Here is a 23699-nt window from a genome sequence, read left to right on the forward strand (position 1 = left end):
TATGATGCGAATCAACACAGGACACAAGGAAGCACATAGGAAGATGGCCCGATCAAACGGAGGGCGAAGGGAAGCTTCCTGAGGACCAATAGGGTTTGTGGGCGCGTGGGGGTGAGGAAGAGCATTCCAGGAAAGGGAATAGAATGGTCAAAGACCTGGAGGTGAGAAATGACTCCACCCTCAGTGGAATGAGGTCCCAGGTCCCCGGAAGCCAGGGTGGGAGCTGAGGTAGAGAGGAGAGCAGGAGAGGACAGCAAGAGCCACATCAGGAAGGCCTCACCAGCAAGTATGGCTCTTTAAGAGAGGTGGGCTCCGTCATGAAGACTAAGGGAAAACACTGAGGAGTTTAAATCAAGAGTGCTGATCCGATGTGGGCTTTGGGGAGATTAATCAGGGTGTGGTGGAGATGAATTAGAGGGGTAAGGATTTAGGTCAGAGAGGCTGTCACAGGACTGAGGAGGGTGACAGGGACCTACAGGAACTGCCCTGCGACAGAGACAAGACAAGCGGACGAATGAGAGAGATGCTGGGGGCGGGGAGGTTTGGGGGGTGGGCAGGGAGGGCGGGAGGGTGGATGTGTGAGGACGTAGAGAGGGGAATTTGTGATAGCAGTTTTCTTTCTCTACTATGATTTCTTGCTTTCTGAATGAGCCACTCTTATGGGAAGAGTTGCAGAAAGGCAGGCTGAGAGGGTGGTCAAGTCTCCCTTCCTGGTTCTGTGATGCCGGGGACATGGCAGAGTGGGAAATGGCCTCAGGGTTTGTTGGTTTGGTTGTGTTTGTTTTACAGTAGCTAAATTCTTCCTATTCCTAACCCCCTGTGCCCCCCCCCCCCATGTAGGAAACCTATTAACTTGTAGGTTAGTATGGGAGGGGAGACAGCCTCTCAAAAGAGCAAGGTGGAAATGAAGGACCCTGTGCTTCCGAGGTGAAAATTCTTTAGCAACTCAGTGGTGGAGTCAGGACCAGGACCCATATCCTCCCTGCAACTCCCAGTTCAGTGTGGCTTCGACCACACTGAGAGCCCCCTCGCCTTCCCAGCTGTGTCACCTCTTTCTCTTCCAGTCCCCAATTTTGCTGTGTAGACTCCCTCTGCATAGACTTTGGACATTCTGACCATATTATTGGTTGAATTGTGTCCTCCCTGAAATTCATATGTTGACGTCCTAGTCCCCAATACCACAGAGGGTGACCTTATTTGGAAACAGGGTGTTTGCAGATGTAATTAGTTAAGGTAGGATGAAGTCACATTGGAGTAGGTTGGGCCCCTATCCAATATGGCTGGTGTTATCAAAAGGGGAAATTTGGACACAGACACACATACAGGAAGAACACCATGTGAAGACAGAGGCAGAGATTAGGGTGATGCCAAAGATTGCCAGCAAACCAGCAGAAGCTAGGAGAAAGGCATGGAAGAGATTTTACCCTCACAGCCCTCTGAAGGAGCCAACCCTGCCGACACCTTGATTTTGGATTTCTCATCTCCAGAACTGTGAGAGAATAAAATTCTGTTGTTCTAAGCCACCCAGTTTATGGTACAGTCATGCGTCACTAAACGTCGGGGATACATTCTGAGAAATGTGTTGTTAGGTGATTCCGTCATTGTTCGAACATCACAGTGTACTTACACAAACCTAGATGGTATAGCCTACTACACAGCTCGGCTATATGGTACTAATCTTATGGGACCACCATTGTACATGCAGTCTGTTGTTGTCTGAAGTGTCGTTGTACAGCATGTGACCGCATTCTGTTGTGGCAGCCCTATAAACTAATACAGGCTGAAAGGCCTTTGCATCTTTCCCTGGCAACAGTTTCGCAGTGACCCACAGGGTCACTCTACCTGACAACGCCACTATACAATGGGGTTAAGATTAACAGAAGATTACCCTCGTTCTTAGTGCTAAACTCATCAATACTTTTCTCTGGGTCTACCCAAAACTGTGTTCCCTGGTGATAATGGATAAGTTTAAAAGGTTTCATCTCTAAAAAGTACAAGTTGCCAATGGTACAAGTAAGGCCATGTCAGTGATAAGAATTGTTTTTGAGAATTAAGAAACAAGGAGATCCGTAAATTCAGAATTTGAAATATGCTCTATATGAAATATTTGCTAGTTGTTGAAGAATACACACACTATGTGTATATTATGTGTGTATAATATGTAATATATAGACACATACATAATATATATATTTGCTTTATATAAAAACATATATACACATACATCTTGAATTTGATCTATACAACATTCTCGCTTAAATTTCTCTCCAAAATGTTTATCATAAAAAGATACACTGAACTGTTTATATGCTCTGTCTTGGTTTAAACCTTCTCTTGGCAAGATTCTTTAGACCTCGGGAGAATGTTAAAAGTATATCCAGATACACATAGAAAAGTACTTACCAAGGAACATTTCAATAACAGATGCCTTCATAGTGAGGACAACAATCCCCATAAATATGGAAACGGCACCCTGGAGAGGAAGAAACAAGAACATCATCATATTTCAGCCAAGAGTTCTGAATTGGACGCAAGGAGTGTGGGGAGGGGCTGCTTCATTTTGCATTGCCCTCTCTGAGTCTTAGGATTCCAAGCTGTGGCTTTCTAAAATCAGCTCACGGAGATGGCAGTGGCCCCCGCGATGATACCTGGAGATCTAGTCTTAGTCAGAAAACCCATTCTAGCCACTATTCTTCAGAGATTCGGTCTTTACTTAGAACTGAAGAGGAATTAACTCCACAATTTCAAGAATATGGTCAACTAGTCTTCAAATTAGGACAAAAGCCACAGTTATAGTATTTAGAGAGCATTTTTAGATTACAAATAAACAATTCATTCATTCATCATTCAATAAATATCTATCAAACTCCTATTATATGAGTACAGATGGTTAGGCAAGAGGTGATAAAAATTGAAGGAAAAAACAGTTCTTGCTCTTCAAAGATTTATAGTTTAATAGAAGTGAGAAAACATACATGGACACAAATAGCCATAACGTTAGAGAGTGTGCAGGCCCCATAGGGCGTATAAGGGGAGTTTATAGAGCAGTGGTTCTCAAACTTTGTTGCATATTAGTATCATCTGGGAGTTTTAAAAGACCCTGATGCCCAGGCTACACCTCAGACTAATTGAATCAGAATCTCTTGGGATGGGGTCTAGGTATTGTTTTTTCAACACTCCCCAGGTAATTCCAATGGGTGGCCAAAATTTGAGAACCAGTGGTTTAGAGCAAGGCTTCCTGAATCTTAATGTGCATGCAAATCACCTGGGAATCATGTTGAAATGCAGATTCTAATCCAGTAGGTCTAGGGTAGTACCAGAGATTCCCCAAGAGGCCAGGGAATTTTAGAAGAAGGAGAGATTATGTCAGCTGTAGGAAAGCCTCATAGAGGTGGTAGCAATTGGGTCAACTTTGAAATATGAATATTGAACATGTGGAAATAGGGTTTCAAGTGGGGGGAACAGCATCAACAGAGCCTCAGAGGTTGGAAAGCATAATGGATATGAAGATGTTCTTGATCTATAAGGAGTTTTCCCCCTTCCCTTAAGGCTGTGAGGAAACTCTCAAAGGTTTATTCACACTACGATTAATTGAGCATACATTGTCTCAAATCCTCACAATAAGTCAATGTGTTAGATTTTAGGATCCCCATTGAACAGATAAGGAAACTAAGGCTTAAAAAGGTTAAATGTCATATGGTGATCAGGTAGTGGGTAAGATTAGAATGGAGGTGAGAGTAGGTAGGAAGGATCTGCCCTGCGCACAGGCAATAATGAAGAACATTGTAGAGAATTTAGACTTAAAATACATCTGCTTTTCATTATCCTTATAAGCCAGCAATTCTAAACGGTGTCAATGATACAGTACTCCTCTCTTCTGGGTAGGAGGCTCCCACTACATCCCCTCCTCCCAGCGCCACTGCCATGTGGCCTAAAGCTGACATTCATAACCTGACACTCTGCTATGCCCAGTGGTGTGCTGGTAAACCTGCTCTCTGAAAAAAAAAAAGCCCTGATTTGTAGCATTTGTCAATTTCTGTGATGTAAATGGCTGATTTTGAAGCCACCAAGGTGATGTCACTGAAGGGAGATTTGGAAAGAGATCAACACAATCTGGTACTAGTTAGGTCCAGTGCAAGTGTACATCCAATCTTTAGATACAGTGCTATGCAGAGTTCATTAACAAAAAGGAATTATTAGGTGGTAATTCAAGTACCTGATGCAATTAACTTAAATAAAACTGTCTAGTATATGAAAGATTTTACTACAAACAATTAAATTAGGCAGCAAGAGTAACCCCAAACAGAACTGATCACTTGGCTAATTTCCAGAAACAATTGCAATGTGTTCAATTTTCCAATTAAGAGAGTTGACCACTGGTTAAGTAATAGGCAAATAATTGTTTTTAGCCTCAAAATAGAAGTAAATCATATATACAATCTATTAGGCAATTTGATGCTTAAATAACATTAAATAGCAAAAATTTACATATTTTGTAAATAGCGTGATAATAAGAAAATTTTCTTGTCTTTTACTAATTTGAGAAGCTCCAGAACAATTTACATGTTTCAGGTCTAAAAACTTAACTTTCCTGTGGGATAAATACAATATGTCAAGCTGCCCTACTGGAACCACCTAACCAGCTCTACCATTGGCTGCTGCTGTTCAGCACTGCGGATTTTGTCTCTGGGTCATCAACTTCTCTTTCTCTCACACCCACACCTTTTCCATCAGCCATGCCTGTTGGCTCTACATTCACAATATACCCACAATCTGGCCATTTCTCATCATCTTTACCATTGCCACCTGGTCCAGGCCATGCCTACTCTCACCTGGATTATTGCAATTAGCCTCGTAACTAGGCTGTCTCCTTCTTCCTCTGCACTCTACAGTCCACAAAGCAGCCAGCATGATCCTGTTCAAAGTAAGTCAGTTCACGGTATTCCTCAGATCAAAACTCTACAGTGGCTCCCCACCTTACTCAGAATAAAAGCCAACGTCTTGACAAGCGGCTCAGGACCCTACGTGATTTGGCAATCATTGGCCCCTCTGACCTTATTTCCCACTATTTGCCGGCTCACTTAGTAAGCTCTAGGCACACCAGCCTCCTGGCTGTTTCTAGAACACACCTCTCACCTCAGGGTCTGTGCACCTGTTGTTTCCTCTACCTGGATGCCCTACCTCCAGACATGCACGTGATTTGCTTCCTCCTTTCCTTCAGTATTTGCTTAAATGTTACCTCTAGGCAAATGTTACCTTTGCTTAGACTGTTACCACCCAATTTAAAATTGTAATCCCTCTCCCACCCACCACCAACTGGTACACCCTATCCTTTTCCTACTATCTTTTTTTCCATGTCACTTCTCACCTCTGACATACTTTATAGTTTGCTTATTTTATTCGTTTATTGATTGTGTTCTCCACTACAGTACAAGCCTTACGAGGGCAGGGATTTTTATTTGATGTTTTTGTGTGCTCAATAAATATATGTCGAATCAATGAGTGAGTAATTAGGGCTCTCTCCTTTCTCTAAGAAATAAAAAAAGGAAACAAAACAAAGGGAAGATATCTTGTGAATACACTAAAAACTCCTGAATTGTACATTTTAAAAGGTGTATTTTATGGTACGTGAATTATATCTCAATAAGCATTTTTGACAGTTAACAAATAAATCAAAACGGAAGATGGAAAGCCAAGAGAAGTGCTCTCAGATCTCTCCTACAACTTTAGAAGACAGGAGGGACCCAACTTTTACACACTGGGATGGATGGATAAAAAACAACAGGATTCCAGGAAATACGCTAACTCCCGAGGGGTATCACCCAAGGGCTGACTCATCGGTAATGGAACCTGACCAGAATCACTGTGGTCTCTTGGAATGAGAATGTTTTGAGGCTACTTTCTTACCACTTCAATTTCTCTCCTTGCTTGGTCCATTTACTCATATACTTAAAATGCAAATACGCCTTTTGAAATGTGAAAAATTTCCAACCCTCTCTCAGCCATTGCGGAGCCTGGGGATGAGGACGGCCACCAGCACTGTTAGCAGTTGCTACAGGCGGTCCGGTGTCATGGAGCTGTGGGGTGCACAGTAATGTTGGAGCCTTAATTCCTCATGTGCTCACCAGGGTTCTAACAAAAATGGAACAAGGGTTTCCAAAAGCATGTGTTACTGATTCATAAATGTATGGATTCTGCTGCGAAATGTAATATAAAGAATCCTGAATATAAAGTTCTGGGGAAACAAATGAAGCCTGATTGTGAAATAAAAATATACATCAATATAAGTAGAGTATCCAGCCAATTTAATTAGATCTCTCGCTGCCCAGAGTTAGAAAAGAGCAAGTTGGTAATAAATAACAATATCACCTTATATTTATATAGTTCTTCAGTTTTTTTCTCTAATTTTTTTTATTGTGGTAAAATACACAAACATAAAATTTACTATCTTAACCATTTTTAAGTGTATATAGTTCAGTGGTATTAAATACATTCATAATGTGCTGTCATCACCACCATCCACCTCCAGAACTCTTTTTGTCTTGTAAAACTAAAATTCTGTGCTCATTAAACAATAACTCTCCATTTTCCCATCGCCCCAGCCCCTGGTAACCACCATTCTGCTTTCTGTCTGTTATTTTGACTACTCTAAGTACCTCATATAAGTAGAATCATACAGTATTTGTGACTGGCTTATTTCAAATAGCGTAATGTTCTCAAGGTTCATCCATGTCGTAGCGTCTGTCAGAATTTCTTTCCTTTTCAAGGCTGAATAATACTCGATTGTATAATATACCACATTTTGCTTATCCATTCCTTTGTTGATGGACGCTGGGTTGCTTCCACATTTTAGTTATTGTGAATAATGCTGTTATGACATGGATGTATAAATATCTCTTTGAGACTCTCAATTCTTTTGTGTATATACCCGGAAGTGAAATTGCTGGATCATATGGTAGTTATATTTTTAATTTTTTGAGGAATCTCCATACTGTTTTCCAGAATAGCTGTACCATTTTACATTCCCACTAACAGTGTACAAGGGTTCCAATGTTGCTATATCCACACCAACACTTGTATTTTCTGTTTCTTTTGATAGTAGTCATCCTAATGGGTGTGAGGTGACATCCCATTGTAGTTTTGATTTGCATTTTCCTAATGATTAATGATGTCGAGCATCTTTTCATGTGCTTTTTGGCCATTTGTATATCTTTTTTGGAGAAATGTCTATTCAAGTCCTTTGCCCAGTTTTTTTTTTTTTTTTTTGCATTTCTTTTTCTTTTTTTTTTTTTTATTTATTTTTCCCCCAAAGCCCTGGTAGATAGTTGTATGTCATACTTACACATCCTTCTAGTTGCTGTATGTGGGACGTGGCCTCAGCATGGCCGGAGAAGCGGTGCATCTGTGCACGCCTGGGATCCGAACCCGGGCCGCCAGCAGCGGAGCGCGCGCACTTAACCGCTAAGCCACGGGGCCGACCCCTTTGCCCAGTTTTAAATCAGGTTGTTTTGTTGTTGTTGAATTTTAGGAGTTATCTATACATTCTGGATATTATCAGATATATGATTTGCAAATATTTTCTCCTATTCTATGAGTTGCCTTTTCCTCTGCTGATAGTGTCTTTTGATGCACAGCATTTTTAAATTTTCATGAAATCCAATTTGTGTATTTTTTCTTTTGTTGTCTATGCTTTTGGGTGTCATATCCAAGAAATCATTGCCAAATACAATGTCGTGAAGCTTTTGTCCTATGTTTTCTTCTAAGGGTTTTATCTTTTTTCATCTTAGATTTAGGTCTTTGATCCATTTGAGTTAATTTTTGTATATGGTGTTAGGTACGGGTTCAACTTCATTTTTTTTTTGCGTGTGGATATCCATTTTTCCCAGTATCATTTGTTGAAGAGACTACTCTTTTCCTATTGAATGGTTTTGGCATCCTTGTCAAAAATCATTTGACTATATATGTGAGGGTTTATTTCTGGGCTTTCTATTCTATTCCACTGGTTTATATGTCTATCTCTATTCTGGTACCACACTGTTTTGATTGCTGTAGCTTTGTAGTAAGTTTTGAGATGAGGAACTGTGAGTCCTCCAGCTCTGTTCTTTTTCAAGATTGTTGGCTATTTGGGGTCCCTTGAGACTCCATAAGAAATTTTGAATGGGTTTTTCTATTTCTGAAAAAAAAGTCATTGGGATTTTGATAGGTGTTGCATTGAATCTATAGATTGCTTTGGGTAGTATAGATATCTTATCACTATTGAGTCTTCCAATCCATGAACATGGATTGGAAGTTTCTATTTATTTATGCCTTCTTTAGTTTCTTAGCAGTGTTTTGTAGTTTTCATTGTAGAAGACTTTCATCTCTTTGGTTAAGTTAATTTCAAAGTATTTTATTCTTTTTGATACTATTGTAAATGGAATTGTTTTCTTAATTTCATTTTTGGGTTACTCATTGTTAGTGTATAAAAATGCAACTGATTTTGCGTGTTGACTTTGTATCCTACTACTTTGCTGAATTCATTTATTAGTTCTAACAGGTTTTTTTGTGGAATCTTTAGGATTTTCTACATATAAGATAATATCATCTGCAAATAGAGATAATTTTACTTCTTCCTTTCCAGTTTGGATGCCTTTTATTTCTTTTTCTTGTCTAATTCCTCTGGCTAGAACTTCCAGTACTATGCTGAATAGAAATGGTGAAAGCAGGTGGACATCCTTGCCTTGTTCCTGATCTTGGAGGAAAAGCTTTCAGTCTTTCTCCATTGAATATGATGTTTTCTGTGTGTTTTTAATATATGGCTTTTATTATATAGAGGTGATTTCCTTCTTTTTCTAGTTTGTTGAGTGTTTTTATCATGAAAGCTTGTTGAATTTTGTCAAGTGCTTTCTCTGCATCGAGATGATCATGTGTTTTTCCCCCCTTTATTCTATTAAAATGGTGTATTACAGTAATTGATTTTCATATGTTCAACCATCCTGGCATTCCAGGAATAAATCCCATTTGGTCATGGTGTATAATTATTATAATATGCTGATGAATTCAGTTTGCTAATATTTTGTTGAGAATTTTTGCATTACTGTTCATAAGGGATATTGTGTGGATAAGAGAAACTGTAGTTTTCTTTTCTTGTAGTGTCTTTGTCTGGTTTGGTATCTGGGTAATGCCGGACTCATAGAATGAATTAAGAAGTATTCCCTACTCTTCAATTTTCTTGGAAAAGTTTGACAAGAATTGGTGTTAGTTCTTCTTCAAATGTTTGGTAACTTCACCAGTAAAGTTATTGGGTCTAGGGCTTTTCTTTGTTAGGAGATTTTTTGTAACTGATTCAATCTCCTTACTAGTTATAGGTCTATTTAGATTTTCTATTTCTTCATGATATAGTCTTGGAGGTTTTGTGTTTCTAAGAATTTGTCTATTTCATCTAGATCTTCCAATTTGTTGGCGTACAATTGTGCATAGTACTCTCATATAATCCTTTTTATTTCAATAACAGTGGTTGCTTCAGAGAAATAGAACTGGGTAAGTGGTGGTCAGAGATGGGAGCAAGTCTTACAGCTTTGTTCTATTTAAATCTTTACCCCATGCACGTATGTTAATAAACCAGAAATTAATAGTCTTTTGGGAAGAGTTCACATAGACAGATGATGCTGATGTCAAATGAGAAACTACAGTAATCTCCTAACTCCCTCCTTGCTCCTTGCTCTCCTTGCCCCAGGTCCCCCTTCCCTCCAGTTGGAAAGCACCAGCTCCCTAGAGCACAGGTCTGATTGTGCATTCCTTCTCTGAGAATTCTTCTTCACAGTCCACTCGTTCTCTACAAAATAAAGCCCAAACTCCTTAATGAGGCATTAAAAACTCTTCATGAAACGGTCCGATTTACCTTTCAAACCATCTCACTGCAATTCTCTTCTGTAATCCTCTCCTCTGAGCCCAGCACACCCTAGGCTTTTGGTCTTTTCTCTACCCCCTGCACATCAGTGTCTTGGCTCATGCTTTTATTATCATTCTATCTGGAGTACCTTGCCACCCCTCCTCTGTCTCTTACGAGCCTATCTATCTTTCAAGGTTCAGCTCATGGGCCAACTCTTTTATGTAAATCTCCCTGATCTCCTAAAGTCAAAATTCATCTTCAGCATCCACTTAATCACTTAAAAAAATTTGTAGACTCTATGCTAGGCAGAGGGGAACAAGATGCACGTCCTATTATCAAGTTGCTTTGAGTCTTCTAGAGGGAGACCCACGTGTGCTCATCATAACTAACATTAATTGAGCACGTACTGTTAGTTTTACATCAACTCATTTAATCTTCACAACAACCTGATGAAGTAGGGGCTATTTCTTGCCTTAATTTTAGAGGTAAGGAATTGGAAGCATGCAGAGGGTAAGTACAAGGCTAGCCTTAGGACACAAGCCTGGCAAGAAAAGGGGCTGGAATTCAAACCAAGCATTCTGAGTCCAGATCCCGTGTGTGCATTTCACCACTTGCCATAACTGGCTTATAATAAGCAAACACACTTCCCTCATCTACATTCTGATTTAATTGATCCGAGTTGGTGTCAATATTGCTTTAAAGCCCTCAGGTGACTCCACGGTGCAGCCAGGATTGAGAACCTGTCCTGTGGAGGGTACAGCGATGGCAAAAAGGATGGATGGTTAAATAGACCTGGCATGGGGATTGGAAGAGGCTTGAATTAGTTTAACTGGCAGGTTGGAAAACAGTGAGTGGAGAGAGAAGGACTGAACACGCGGGACAGGGGAGCTTCAGGAACTGAGAGCTACTCAGCCAGGCTGGGAGAGGAAGCAGACTGTCAGAGAGGAAAGAAGGGGCTGGTCCACCCTTGAATGTCATGCCTAAAGAATGTGGAATTGATCCTTTAGGCAATAGGGAGACATGGAAGGCTTAAAAATTATTTTCGCATTCATCATTTTTAATAAGCCCCTTAGAGGCTTGCTTGCACCCCTCCCTTGTAGAAGATCTGCCCTAGTGGAAGTCTAGGATTTATGTAATGCTGGTGTTCGTCTGATGTATGATGCTACATGGGGCAGCACCTAACAATACTCTTTGTCCACGAGGCAGAAAGAGCCAGTGTCCATCTGGAAACATTTAATAGCTAGGAGAGGCTTGCGTTGTATTTCCAAAATGCCAAAAATCCCTTGAGGACAGATGTCTGTGAACGGGGAGAGGCCACATCTGCAGCCTTGTTTTCTCCATCTCTGCCTGATGTAAGGCCTCAGCTGCTTGTCAGTGGATGTGGGTTGATCCAGTGAGGATGGAAAAGGAAGGCTGGCCCTGGGAGGGGCCTTTACAAGGTGGAGGTGGCCTCCATCTGCATATAGACCTTTAAATAGATCATATTCCCCTGGTCTGGGCCTGAAACACTGCATTTCCTGTTGCCATGACAGCAGTGGTCACTATTATAATCCCCTAGGATTTTGTGAAGGAGAGAGAGAGTGAGCCAGAGAGGCCAGTAGGTTTTTCTTTCCTTATTTTCCCTCTCTTTCCAATTCCTTCTATTATCTTAAAGAAGATAGTGGAAAAGTGTAAGCCAAGAAGGCTGGGGAGATTTTGTCTTTTCTCAAAATGTTGGCCCCTAAGGAGGCACCAGCCTACTTGAAGATGTGCTTTGAGTCAGGCTACATGCGCTGAACACTGTTCGTTGCCTAAGCAGAGAACTGGCTTCCCCCCTTCCTCCTTCCTAACACAACTTTAATTTGGTAAAGGGAATAAACGCAGCCAGGGGACTCAGAGGACGCTGGTCCATCCCCAGCTCCTAGGGTGTATGCTGATTCCAAGTCTAAGCCAAGGATGGTTATATATACATTCCCCCTTGCTGGTAGTTGCTTCAGGACCTCAGGCTTGAGCCCATCAGCATAGGGCCTTCTCCAGGTGATTGTGACTAGTTCAAGGGTGGGCCGTGTCCTGAGTTGTATCAGACAGACAGAATGGAAAGACTCTAATCTTATGTTTTTGAGGGAGAGGTTGCTTTTCTTGTTGGAAATGAACAAGGGAGCAGGTTGTTCCAGGTGTGCTGGCAGCCATCTTGTGACGATGCGACGAGTCAGTCTGAGGAAAAAGCCAATACAAAACGAAGGAGGACAGCCAAGTGAATTATGGAGAAATGAAGCTGGAGCTCTGATTGTCTTGTGTCTGGAGGCTGGGCCCACCTCAGGACCACTTGTCACGAGAGATAATAAATTTCCCTGTCAGTGCTGCTTGCTGCTGAGAGATTATTCCTGACTGCTTCCTAAATCACAGTGCCTATCCCTACAGTGGTTTCTACTAGAGAAGACTGTAACAATATAGGTTTACACCAGAGTCTGCAGAGTGTTTTCTCAACAATTGTCTTATCTGAACCACCTAAGAATCTCTTGAGGAGGTAGAATGGACATTATTATTCTTATAATTCAGAGCAGTGAAGTGCCTTGCCTAAGGTCACATAGCCTAGATCTTCCCTATTTTAATCTTGTGCTCTTTTTACTGTATCAAACTCCTCATGTGATTGTTATGGTAAATTCCAAACAACTCCGTGATTTACTATATGATATTATAAAATAAAAATTCCACTTCTCATTTGTACAGTAATTATCACTTTTTTTAAATCCCAGTTACGTCAATAACTTTAATTTCACAAAAACTCTGAAGCGTGTGGTCCTGGGAGAAGCAGGGAGAGCAGATGCCTTAGTTTCTGGCCACTTTCCTGATCCTATTTCCAGTCTGAAGGAGGTCCAGCTGGACTCAGTCTCCTGTGCATGACATAGATGTTTCTGGGCCCTTCTACTTGAGCCAGTTTGAGTTGATTTCTGTTTTTTGAAGCTTTGATTAAAATGCTTTTCATGTTTGTTGTTTTCGTTATGTCCTGTTTCCCTGAAATGATTAGTAGTAAGATGGAATCACTTAAAATGAAAAGGACACATGTACGTGTCTTTTGATAGCATCCAATCAGGGGGCAGAGAGGCTGTATCCAACTCTGGAGCCAGGCTCTGGGAAGAAGTGTGACAAAGAATCCCATGAGCTGTGGCAGCCACTGAGGAGGAGGAACACAGCCTGCACAGCTGGGATGCTCTGGGAGGAAAAAATGGGAGTGGGAGACCTTGACATTATGCTGTCAAGATGTCACTGTGCAGTTCTGATATATTTATGACCGTGGTTCACAACCAGCAGTGATTTTGCCCCCTAGGAAAGATTTGGCACTGTTTCAAGACATTTTTGGTCGTCACAACTTAGAGTGGGGTATGCTGTTGGCATCTAGTGGGTAGAGGCCAGGGATGCTGCTAAACATCCTACAACACACAGGACAGTCCCACAGCAAAGAATTATCCAGCCCCAAATGCCAATAGTGTCAGGGTTGAAAAACTCTTATTTATGAGAATGTTTATTTCCTGATCTATTTATAAGAATCTTATGCTTCCTGATGTTCCAATCTAGGAATTTTCCATAAATATGATAGGTAATTTTTTTGATGACTAAGCTGTGAACTGCTCAGAATCCCTTTCTCCGGGGTCACTTTTGATCCCCATGTATGGTCAGCACAAATCCTAAAGCAAAGATATTCACTCCCGGGCAGTTGGGTGGATTAAAGAGCTCATCCGTGTGTTCAATGACTGATATATGCCTATGCCATCAGGTGCATTGATCCATGGGGCATGTTCCCTATATGTCAGAAAACCAAGAAGGGAAAGCCTTTTTGGTGCGTGTGTCTCAGGCCATCATTTTGTACCTTGTTAAGAACCTGACATATGGTAATGCTTATCACATCCACAAAGCCTTCGACCAATAGTGATTTCTAGTGACGCTGCAAACAGTAATTACGTTTCTGAAGTGGTAGTTTTAGATCTTATATTGCCAGTGGGAAAAAATACTAGTTTGCAGGCATGCCCCCAAATGAGCTCTAAAGAACTCCTTCCAAGAGTTATTTATCCTCTGTACCGGAAGGCAGCGTGAAGAGCAGTAAATCTGGTGGGGGAGGGGCCAGGATCTCAGGAAAAGACAAGGTGGACCATGACCACTGCTCTTGGTTACTCTGGAAACCGTGCGCGGTTTAAAAGATTCTCGTGGAGCTTTGGAAGACGAGTTTCTCTCATTAGAAGCTTCTTTACCTAATGTGTTTGACACTGGACTAGCCCGGCCTCCTCCCAGTGGGTTTTCTCCCTTGGGCTTTGAGGTTTGTGGCTGCCAAGGGGCCAGCCGCTGTGAATTTGGAGCTGGGTGTTTGATTCAGCCCAGCTGTGATCCCCAGAGCCTCCACTGGCCCGAACACTGTGCGTTTTGGCCTGCCTTCGATTCTGAGGCACAGAAAAACACTTTTGGGTCTGACATAGCCTTCGAGCTGAGGTAGGAAGGAAGATGAGGGCGTGTCTGCAAGATCCATAGTATCTTCCAGTCTGCCTCTTGGTAAAGAGTGGGTTCGTCTCAAATGACAGGGTTCCAGCTCTCCCCAAGCTGCCGAGAGGCAGGCGCGGGGCTTGGGTCAAAGCTCATGCTTGAATCCCAGCAACCAGAGGCTTGGGGACAACGGAGCGTATGGAGGAGGGCAGTGACTGTGGCTGAGAATTGAGGGCTGTGGATGATTAAGTCCTGGAAATTGGAGGGGACCAGCAGAAAGAGAGTCATTTCGAAGCAGGAGACCCAGCTCTCCAAACGGAGTCATGCATCCTCACGCCCCAGAGCCCCCCCGCCACTGTTCCCAGCTGACAATTGTGGCCCAACTGTCTAGTGGCCCGTTACACGAGAGGGAATTTGTCCCTTTGCCCTCCCTCATGGAAAGCATTAGAAACTTACAGTCCACTCCAATAATAGTAACTATCATTTATTGAGTGCTTACCGTATGCTACACACTGCACATGTGTGGTTTTATTTCATTATCTTGGTGATCCTATCAGGTAAGTACTATTGTGCCCATTTTTCAGAGTAGTAAATTGAGGTTCAGAGAACTTTAGTAAGCTGTCCAACATTATAGAATGACTATAAAGCAGAACCAAAATTCCATCCTAGGCCTCAAACATTTAACCCCACTCACTACCCCTCTCTACCACTCTACACATTGGTTCACCTTCCTTTTGGCCTTGGCACATCTATCCTAGGGTTTTTGAAATAGTCTGTTGACAATGGTGGAGATGCACATTGTAAAATGTATACACTGTGTAATAAAGTTGTCTTAGTTATAAGGTCAAGAGATTTTTTTTTAGAGTCATATTTGGGCCTGAATTCACTCACAGCTTTCTCTCTCTCACAAATGTTATTTAGGGTCAAGTGATGCACCAGGCATATTTTTAAGTTTAACCAGGCATAACACACCCATCTAAATAAACATTTGAGTGTATTGTAATTGACTGTGTAATGGGATGTTAAAATGGGATAAGCCTTTGTCTTGGTTTCAGCTGAGACTAAATGCCAACTACTTCCATGTTTCGGAGTGCTCTCCTTGAGGCTCCTCTTATTAGCGCCCGAAGTGGGTGGGAGGAGGGGGACCACCTGCTCCACTTCCACATTTCTATATCTGGCGGGGAGGAGGAGGAGGGGAAATGCTGACAACTTTTCTTAAAGTGATTCCTGTTCTCCAATCTCTAACTACCCTCTCAGCTTCCACAGCTTCTTGTGTAGTCTGGAGGGAGGCATCAGCCGGGGATCTCATTTCTTGGTGACCTTCTTTGGAAGTCCAGCTTGGACATCCAGTAACTGCATTTGAAATGACTGAGTGGTTGTGTCCCTTGGGTTGGGGGAGCAGTGGACTGGTGTCTGACTTGTGATAAAGACATTTACAAGACAGGGACTAGCTTGTGGCAAATGAGGCCACCTGTGTGTGAGTCAGCTTGGGGTCGCTTTAGGTCCTGCCCAAGCTGGGTGCATGGAGGGCTGAGGAGACAGCAGCAGAAAGTGGCCAGAGACAGATCACCAGTTGCTCAGGGGCTAAGGGAGGAACTGTAAACCCCCAGCCAGAGCAGATTCATATGTAATGGCATCCAGCAAACTGCAGGTGAAGGGTCCCCAACAAAGGGGGGGCATCTCCGAAGAACCCATGGATGTGCCCCATGGGAACAAGAAACAGCTGTACATGCCTGCCAAGCTCAGAGAACTCGATGCCAGCTCACAACAGTGCCACGTAGTAGGGCCCTCTGTCCCCTTTACCTTTCCTCTCTGCACCCACTTCAACTCTGGACATGAAGAAATGACCATTAGCAGCCAAGGGGAAGGGGGGAAAGGCGCCAGGCAGAGCAGGGGGGCCAATCGTGCCCCCTTCCCATTCCCCATCCCCCAAGCCTGCAGGTAGGGATGAAACTTTTAATTGTGAATGCCATTTTTAAGTATTACCTAAGTATTACATCCATATTAATGACTGAACTTGTTTGGGGGTGTAATGTAAGCAAGATCTTTTTAAAAACTGAATGTGGCCTGAAATATTAAGAGACCTACTCAGATTTCATCCAGGGCAGAGGTAGGAACTGCCCCCAGAGAGTATGTGAGTGGGCATTGGGGTGGGGGGCCCGGGGAAAGGGAGGAGCGTTAGGATGGCGCCCTCTGTGTCTCTTTGTCAAAGTACACCCTGAATCTCTCCTCCTTTCCTCCTGGCTCAGCCTGCTCCAGACACACTGGCCTTCCAGGCATGGTCCTGCCTCAGGACCTTTGCACTTGCTCTTCTCTCTACCCAGAATGTTCTTCCCTTGAGCATCCACATAGGTTGCTCCCTGGCTTCCTTCACCTTGCTCTCTGTTTAAATGTCCCTTTATCAGACATTATCTAACCATGCAATGCAAATCATCAGCCACATCTCACTGCTCTGTCCAGCCCCCTTGTCCTACTTTCCTGTTTTTTGCAGCCCATATCACCACCAGACCTTTATGTGTATTTGTTTATTGTGTGCCAGATGGGCAGCTCTGGGAGAATGGAGACTATTTTGTTTACTCTTCTTCCCAAGCATGTAAAATTGTGAATGACACGTGCCGGTGGCCCAATAAATATTTGTTGTTGCTGTCGTTGAAACTTATCTCTGCTTCCTCAATTCCTTTCACCTTTCAGAGTACAGATTTACTCACTGTATTATAAAAGCAAAGCCAGTCTGGGCAAGTGGACTTGCACCTGTACGTCCAAAGCACGTTTTCTCTGTTTGGGACACAAAGGAATCCAGAGGAAGGAGTTTACCTAGCACCGAGATGCCAGTGACTGCATCCCGTGGAAACTATACTTTGGGTTTCCCTGAAGGAATAGGTACTTTTTTTTTTTCTTTTTGAATCTGAGAAGAAAGAATGCAGAAACAGAGTTTTTTCTCACTATAGCCTGAAGGGTGATTTTTATGAATTTTTACCACATGTCCACACAACACATTAGCCTTTCTTTCAGGGGAAGGGTTTGAGTCACTTTTATTAGAGTCTTGTCAATGTAGAGACCCTGATCAGGGAAGTAGTCGAAGTCAAAAGGAAGTAAGATTCTTTCTGTGACTCGCTGCTAACTTAGCCCTAGAGTGAAAATGAGGGACACCTTCTGGAAACTGGCTACTCAAAGGGCTTGATAATGAGCTCTGCTCTTTGGCCTCCTCCTGAGAGTCAGGTCTTCCCAACACACCTGAAAATTGATTCTTAAATCCAGAGATTATCCAAGAATGACAGAAATAAAACCACCCTTCCCAACAGCCTTCTCTTGTAAGTTCCTTGCCTCTCCCCTCCATCACTATTACAGTGATGTCTATACTTGCAAGGAGGAATAACTTTCTTAGAAATTTGACTTCACTTGAAAATGATGTGTGGGGGATCAGAATTTACTACTCTCAAATATGTCTCTTTGGTTTGATTTTTTTTTTTTTTTTTTTTTTTTTGCTGAGGAAGATTGTCCTTGAGCTAACATCTGAGCCCATCTTCCTCTATTTTGTATATGGGACACCACCACAGCATGGCTTGATGAGTGATGCGTAGGTCCGTGCCTGAGATTCGAACCTGTGAACCCCAGGCCGCTGAAGCAGAGTGCAGGAACTTAACCACTATGCCACTGGGCCAGCCCCTGGTTTGATTATTTTTAAGAACAAAAGACTAAAAAGAAACTTTGACTTTCCCTCCCAACAACTGCCTAAAAAAATTTAAGATAGAGGCCTGTTCCAGGAAGGAGCTATCCCCATAGATAACTATAGTATAATATGAACTAGGTGTGGTAGACAGGGAGGAACCTAGCAAGGCCCGTTTGATCAAAGTCCTCCTCATGTCCCATTGTCTCTGCAAGGCACGACAAATATTTGTTTACCAAACGTTTGCTTTTCCATCTCCATGTGAATTGCCCGCTACCCTTTTGAAGTCCCAAACCACTATTCCCAACATCCTCCTTTGTTTTTAGCTGAAGATGGTAGTTAAGGTGGTAGCTCTGGCCATTTTGGTGAGTTATGCAGTTTTCCTGGGTTTCTCCCATGTATACATGTTATTAAACCTTGTTGGATTTTCTCCTGTTGTTCTATCTCATGTCGATTTAATTCTTAGACCAGCCAGAAGAACTTAGACAGTAGAGGATTATTTCTTCCTTCCCTACAGATGTTTTCAAAGATAGTAAATATTAATTTGGTGCAGTGACAGGAAAACCAAGACTCTCTATAATTGCTGCCTGGTAGGTTAAGAGTGTGACTTCTGGAACTAGAATGCTTGGGTTGAAGCTGAGCTCCACCACTTACTAGTTCTGTGACCTCAGACAACTTACTTAACTTCTCAGTGCCTCCATTTTCTCATCTGTATAATGGGGATAGTAACAACCCACCTCATATGGCTGCTGTTAGGATTAAATGAGTTAATATATGAAAAGGGCTTAGAACAGTGCCTGGCACATAAGAATAGCTCTGTAGGTGTTAGCAATTATTATTATTGTTGCAGTTGGTGTGGTGGTTAATCATGATTACCATCATCATCCTAACCATTCTCATCACCATCCTCTTGCAAAATGTGGCCCATTTAGCCTCTAATTTAGGACTTAACAGAGGTAAAGCAACTAATTGAATCTCTCTCAACAAGATGTTGCCCAGGGTTAGCCACAGCTTGATCTTTGGACTTCTTGGTGAAGGAATCACATAGGTTTGTGACTGCCATTGAGCTCAATTCTTCTAGGGCCCCAGAGGCAGCAATTCTGTAGTTTTGTTCCTTCCTTCTCCGCTCAGAGATTTGTAAGCATCTTCAGCCCATTCTCATGAAAATCTTCTACATGGTTGTAGGGCAATTGGACCAATCAAATGGCTGAGGAATGACATCTAGCATTCTTAAAAAGAATTGAAAAAAGTATCTAGTAAAGTAATACGAAGCAGAAATGGGCCTACACATTTTTTTTTTTAAATGATAAGTCCAGAATAAAATACAAACATCAGAATATTCTCTACACTGAATCTAAACCAAACCAACATCTCTTTTGTTCCAAGACCCTGGCTTGTCGATTTGATTCAGGAAAGGATTTTGGCATCCATTATCTCAGTTCACCTTTCCCCCAGGACATGAGCGCTGGAAGGTGGCAGCAGGTTTCAGCCGAGTCATCTGCCATGTGGGGGACTGGCCTGTCGCAGGTTGCCGCAAGATGTGCAGTTTTGAAAGGTCTCAGCTCAGAGCCTCGCCTGCTGCCTGCTTTGTGCACTTCCCAGGCAGCCCCGAGCATCTCTGATAGGCGGTCCCTAAGGATTTCTTTAAGGTTTGCAGTCTGTTGAAGGGGAAAAGTCTTCTAGCTGATTGAAAACAAATTCTAAATCCGGTACCCACAACTGTTTGTTTTACAGATGAGGTAACCATAGAAAAATGCAATAAACAAAACTGAAATAGCCTTTGCTCCGCTGTGAACGTGGGGCTCCGGGAATCTCGTTGGATTTTGGCCCTTCACCTCCTGGTCTGTAAACAGGATTTCACCTAGATGATCTCAGACTGACTTAAACTTGCTTGTGTGTGTGTATTTTTTTTTTTAATTAAAATTTTATTCTTCATCCCCCAAATTTCCATTTGGTTCTTTTTTATGTTTTCTATCTCTTTGTTGAACTTCTCATTTTGGTTTCCTGATTCAGTTAAATTATTTATCTGTGTTCTCTTGTAGCTCTCTGAGCATCCTTAGAACAATTATTTTGAATTCTTTGTCAGGCGATCCACATGTCTCCATTTCTTTGGGGTCGGTTACTGGGGGTTTCTGGTGTTCCTTTGGTGGTGTCACATTTCCCTGATTCTTCATGACCCTGTGGCCTTGTGTAGGCGTCTGTGCATTTGAATAAGCAGTCACCTCTTTCAGACTTCTGTAAGGAAACACCTTCACCTGTGGGTGGGACACACTGGAGCCTGCTGTGACCACAGGTCTAGTGGTACAGGGCGCCAAGTACGGGGGCTTGTAGTGGCTCCAGATCTAGGGAGGCGTGATACCTTGACAGCTGTGGGCTACTGGGGTCCACAACATTAACAACTGTGTGGTCTTTGGTGAGCACTGTGGGGGATCCACAGGGGCTGTTAAGGGTTGTTGGTTCCTCATTGGCGCCTCCAGGCCCAGTGGCTAGGGACCAGGGCAGGCAGGGGTGATGACCGGAGCCAGTGGTGTGCACACACTCAGCTGTGGGGCCAGCTGCAGGTGCCTGCGTTGTGGCAGGGGCCAGATGCAGACACACATGTAATGGCATGGACCAGGGCCAGCAGCAAGGGTGGGGGCCAACTGCGGGTGCACTAGCAGCTGCGGGGCCCCTGGGTGTCAGCGTGTACTCCTGTGGCTGCAGGGTCTCGTCACAGGCTGCGTATAGCAGTGGAGGCTGGTGACAGGAGTTGGGCCAGTGGGGTGCAGGTGCACAGCTGGAGGGGCTAGTTGCAGGTGAGCCCAGTGGTGCATGCCAATGATAGAAGTCAGGGCCAGATCCGGGCCCCCAAGTGACTGGCTTAATTAAAATTTAACAAGCAGCAGTGTTAAAAAGCCATTTCTGATGCCTAGCCTAAATTTGCCCTGGTCTATCGCTCCTTTCTAGCCCCATTCTCTACACTAACAGAAACTGCTCATTGCCACTTGCCCAAGGACCTTTCATGCCTGTAAAAACTAGCAGGTTCCCATTGCACTTTCTCACTCTCTCTCACTCTGTATGTGTTCAGGGAGCCAGGAATTTCACCACCTTCTGCAAACCACAGGGAGACACATTTTTAGGCAGCGCGAGGGGGACCTTTGGGGTTTCCCAAATTACAGACATCACAGAAGTTGCCTCTCTTGCTTATCACTTGCTGATAAATTGATTAGCTCAGATCCTCTGGATGAAGAGACGGCAACAAGTTTCTAATAATTCAATTAATATCACATTGTTCCACAAATCTATTTGCTTTCCACGTCCGAAGAGCTCATGTTTAAAAGTTTTGAGAGGGTTGCAAATGATGTTTCACTGCTGATCTGATTTCTTCTTTCCAGTCACATATCATAAAGGACATATTTGCTAACATTTGGGTGCTGATGGTGTGCCAGGCACTGACAAACTTTTTGCCACAACCCTCTGAGGTAGGCACTAATGATAGACTCCTTTAACAGATGAGAAACTGAGGCCCAGAGAGCTTAAGTAACTTGCCAAAGTTAACACATGTAACAAGTGGCAGAGCTTCTTGCCTGACAAACTCCCACAGGACCCACAGCACAGGAGGGCCACTTGGCCCTGGCTTTGTGTGGAAGGCTTTAAATTTAGATATTTGACATTATCTCCACATTAAGTTATACAGACAGTCACAGAAAGACACCAGAGAACTGAAAGAGGTCTGTCATACAACTTGAACCACACTGTCCTCAGATCACTGTGGATTTGTATATGTATACTGTACTCACACACAATTATGTTACATTTATGTAACATAAAATTACGTTATATTTCATTTTTGTATATGTTAAAGCCTTTGGTTAGGTAAATATAAACATTTTAAATATACCTTAGGTTCAGTTACCCCATTTTATACTTCTTCATTTCGTAACATACAGAGAGTCTCAACAATGAAATCAGCTTGGCCACGTTTTGACATTTGGAGATGTCCCAGTGTGTAGAACCATAGAACTAGGAGGGAAACTTAGAGACTTATCTTGTTCAACTTCTTCATTTCATACGTGAGAAAATGAAGACACAGAGATGTTGAGTAATCTCCCCAAGGTCACACAGCTAGAATGCCCTTCCACTGGCAGACGGACCTGTGTGCTCTGTCCTGCACCCACTGCTGTTGATACCTGCCTCCTGCCTCCAAAGAAGCAAGGAGAGAAGTTGCACACATGGGCACATGTTGACGGGAACATCCTGGAGCCCATAAAACATTTATTTTAAGATGAGGGGGTTCAGAACAGGCCTCCCCCGGACATGCCAGTTTGGAATGTGGAATATTTTGAGCTAAAGGCAATCATGACCCTGTGGGGTCGAGAAACTTTTACCTCTCCTTTAAAGAATTTAAATTGGGGGCCTTGCCCATAATAAGAGTTATTACCAGAAATAAGTTTTTATGACCTATCTGTATGGCAGGGCAAACCTCTAATTACTGAACATCTGCCCTTCTTACTGTCCTGTGAGTTACCTTCCTCTCCTCTGAAGCCTCAGGCCCCTATCCCATTCCTCAGCTCAAGGTGGCATACACACCTCACTTTACCTTTTTGTCTCCGAACTTCTCACGTATGTGGGGTTCCTGTACATACAAAATTAACTAAATCTGATTTTCTCTTATTAATTTGTCTCATGTCAATTTAATTCTTAGACCAGCCAGAAGAACCTAGAAGGGTAGAGGAAAATTTCTTCCTCCTCCACAAAGGCCAATGACTCCTTCCTGTGTAATCTTTTTTTGTGGGCAAAAAGATTACATTTCTATAGAACTTCTCACATTTCAAAGCCCTTTTGGAACTGAGAATCAATATTGAACCTCATGACCACCCTGGGAGGGGGTGTGCATAGGCATTGCTATTTCTGTTTTTCAGATGGGGAAACAAAAGTAAGAAATGTCACACACCTTTCCCAAGGTAACACAGCTAGGTAGTGGCAGAGCTGTTACTGTAATTTAGGACTCCAGGTCTGGCACATTGCACTGAACCACACTGCTTTCCTGTGTACAATGTGTCTTGTAAGAATTACAATTACAGAATTACAGACGAGAACAGCACAAGCATTTTTGTTCTTCTGAGGCTTCATAAACCATTATCTAACCCAGTGTATTTTCTCTGAAAGAAACCATTCTTTATGTGATCAGTAACTTGGCAAAAAAGATAATTAGATCATCTAAACAATATTCATAAAATGAACACTATTTCTGGATAGATGTGAAGCATTTCCAATGTTCCTAACGTATTTCCTTTCAGTGGTGAGGTGTAAGATCCATTTTAATGAAGCTTAGTCTGGGAAACCAGCATATTGCAATTAAAAATGCAGCCCTTGTAGTCTTAGAATTCTTTGTCTAAAGCCCTTTTACAGGAGAGGGTATTTTAATTCAATAAATAAAAGACAGGCACTTCCAGCTTTCCTACAGGCGGTGTAGCTACCGCTTGCCGCTGACACAGACAACAGAGGAAATACACAAATAGCATCTGATCTCGCCTTGCTGCAGGGGTGTTTTCATCTTTCAGCAGACGGAGGGAAAAACAACCTCAGAACTTTACCAACCAAACTTTCCAAATTTATTACAACACAACGTAATGGCAATATGCTATTTTCTTAGTGCTCACATTTTTGAATAACCACCATGGCCAAGAATGCCTGGTTTTATTTTTACAATAAATCCAAAGAAAATCT

General features: G+C 42.6%; 1 protein-coding gene across 1 annotated transcript in view; it reads right to left on the reverse strand.

Annotated features, from left to right (window-relative positions):
* VIT (vitrin) overlaps positions 1 to 23699 on the reverse strand; it is a 101874-nt gene that overhangs the window by 77156 nt on the left and 1019 nt on the right. Inside the window, exon 2 of the mRNA XM_058550670.1 lies at positions 2404 to 2473. Coding sequence (XP_058406653.1) covers positions 2404 to 2455 — 52 coding nt within the window. The 5' untranslated portion in view covers positions 2456 to 2473. The remainder of the gene's footprint in view (positions 1 to 2403; positions 2474 to 23699) is intronic.

Source organism: Diceros bicornis, chromosome 12, assembly GCF_020826845.1.
Source record: "Diceros bicornis minor isolate mBicDic1 chromosome 12, mDicBic1.mat.cur, whole genome shotgun sequence".
Classification (NCBI taxonomy): Eukaryota; Metazoa; Chordata; class Mammalia; order Perissodactyla; family Rhinocerotidae; genus Diceros; species Diceros bicornis.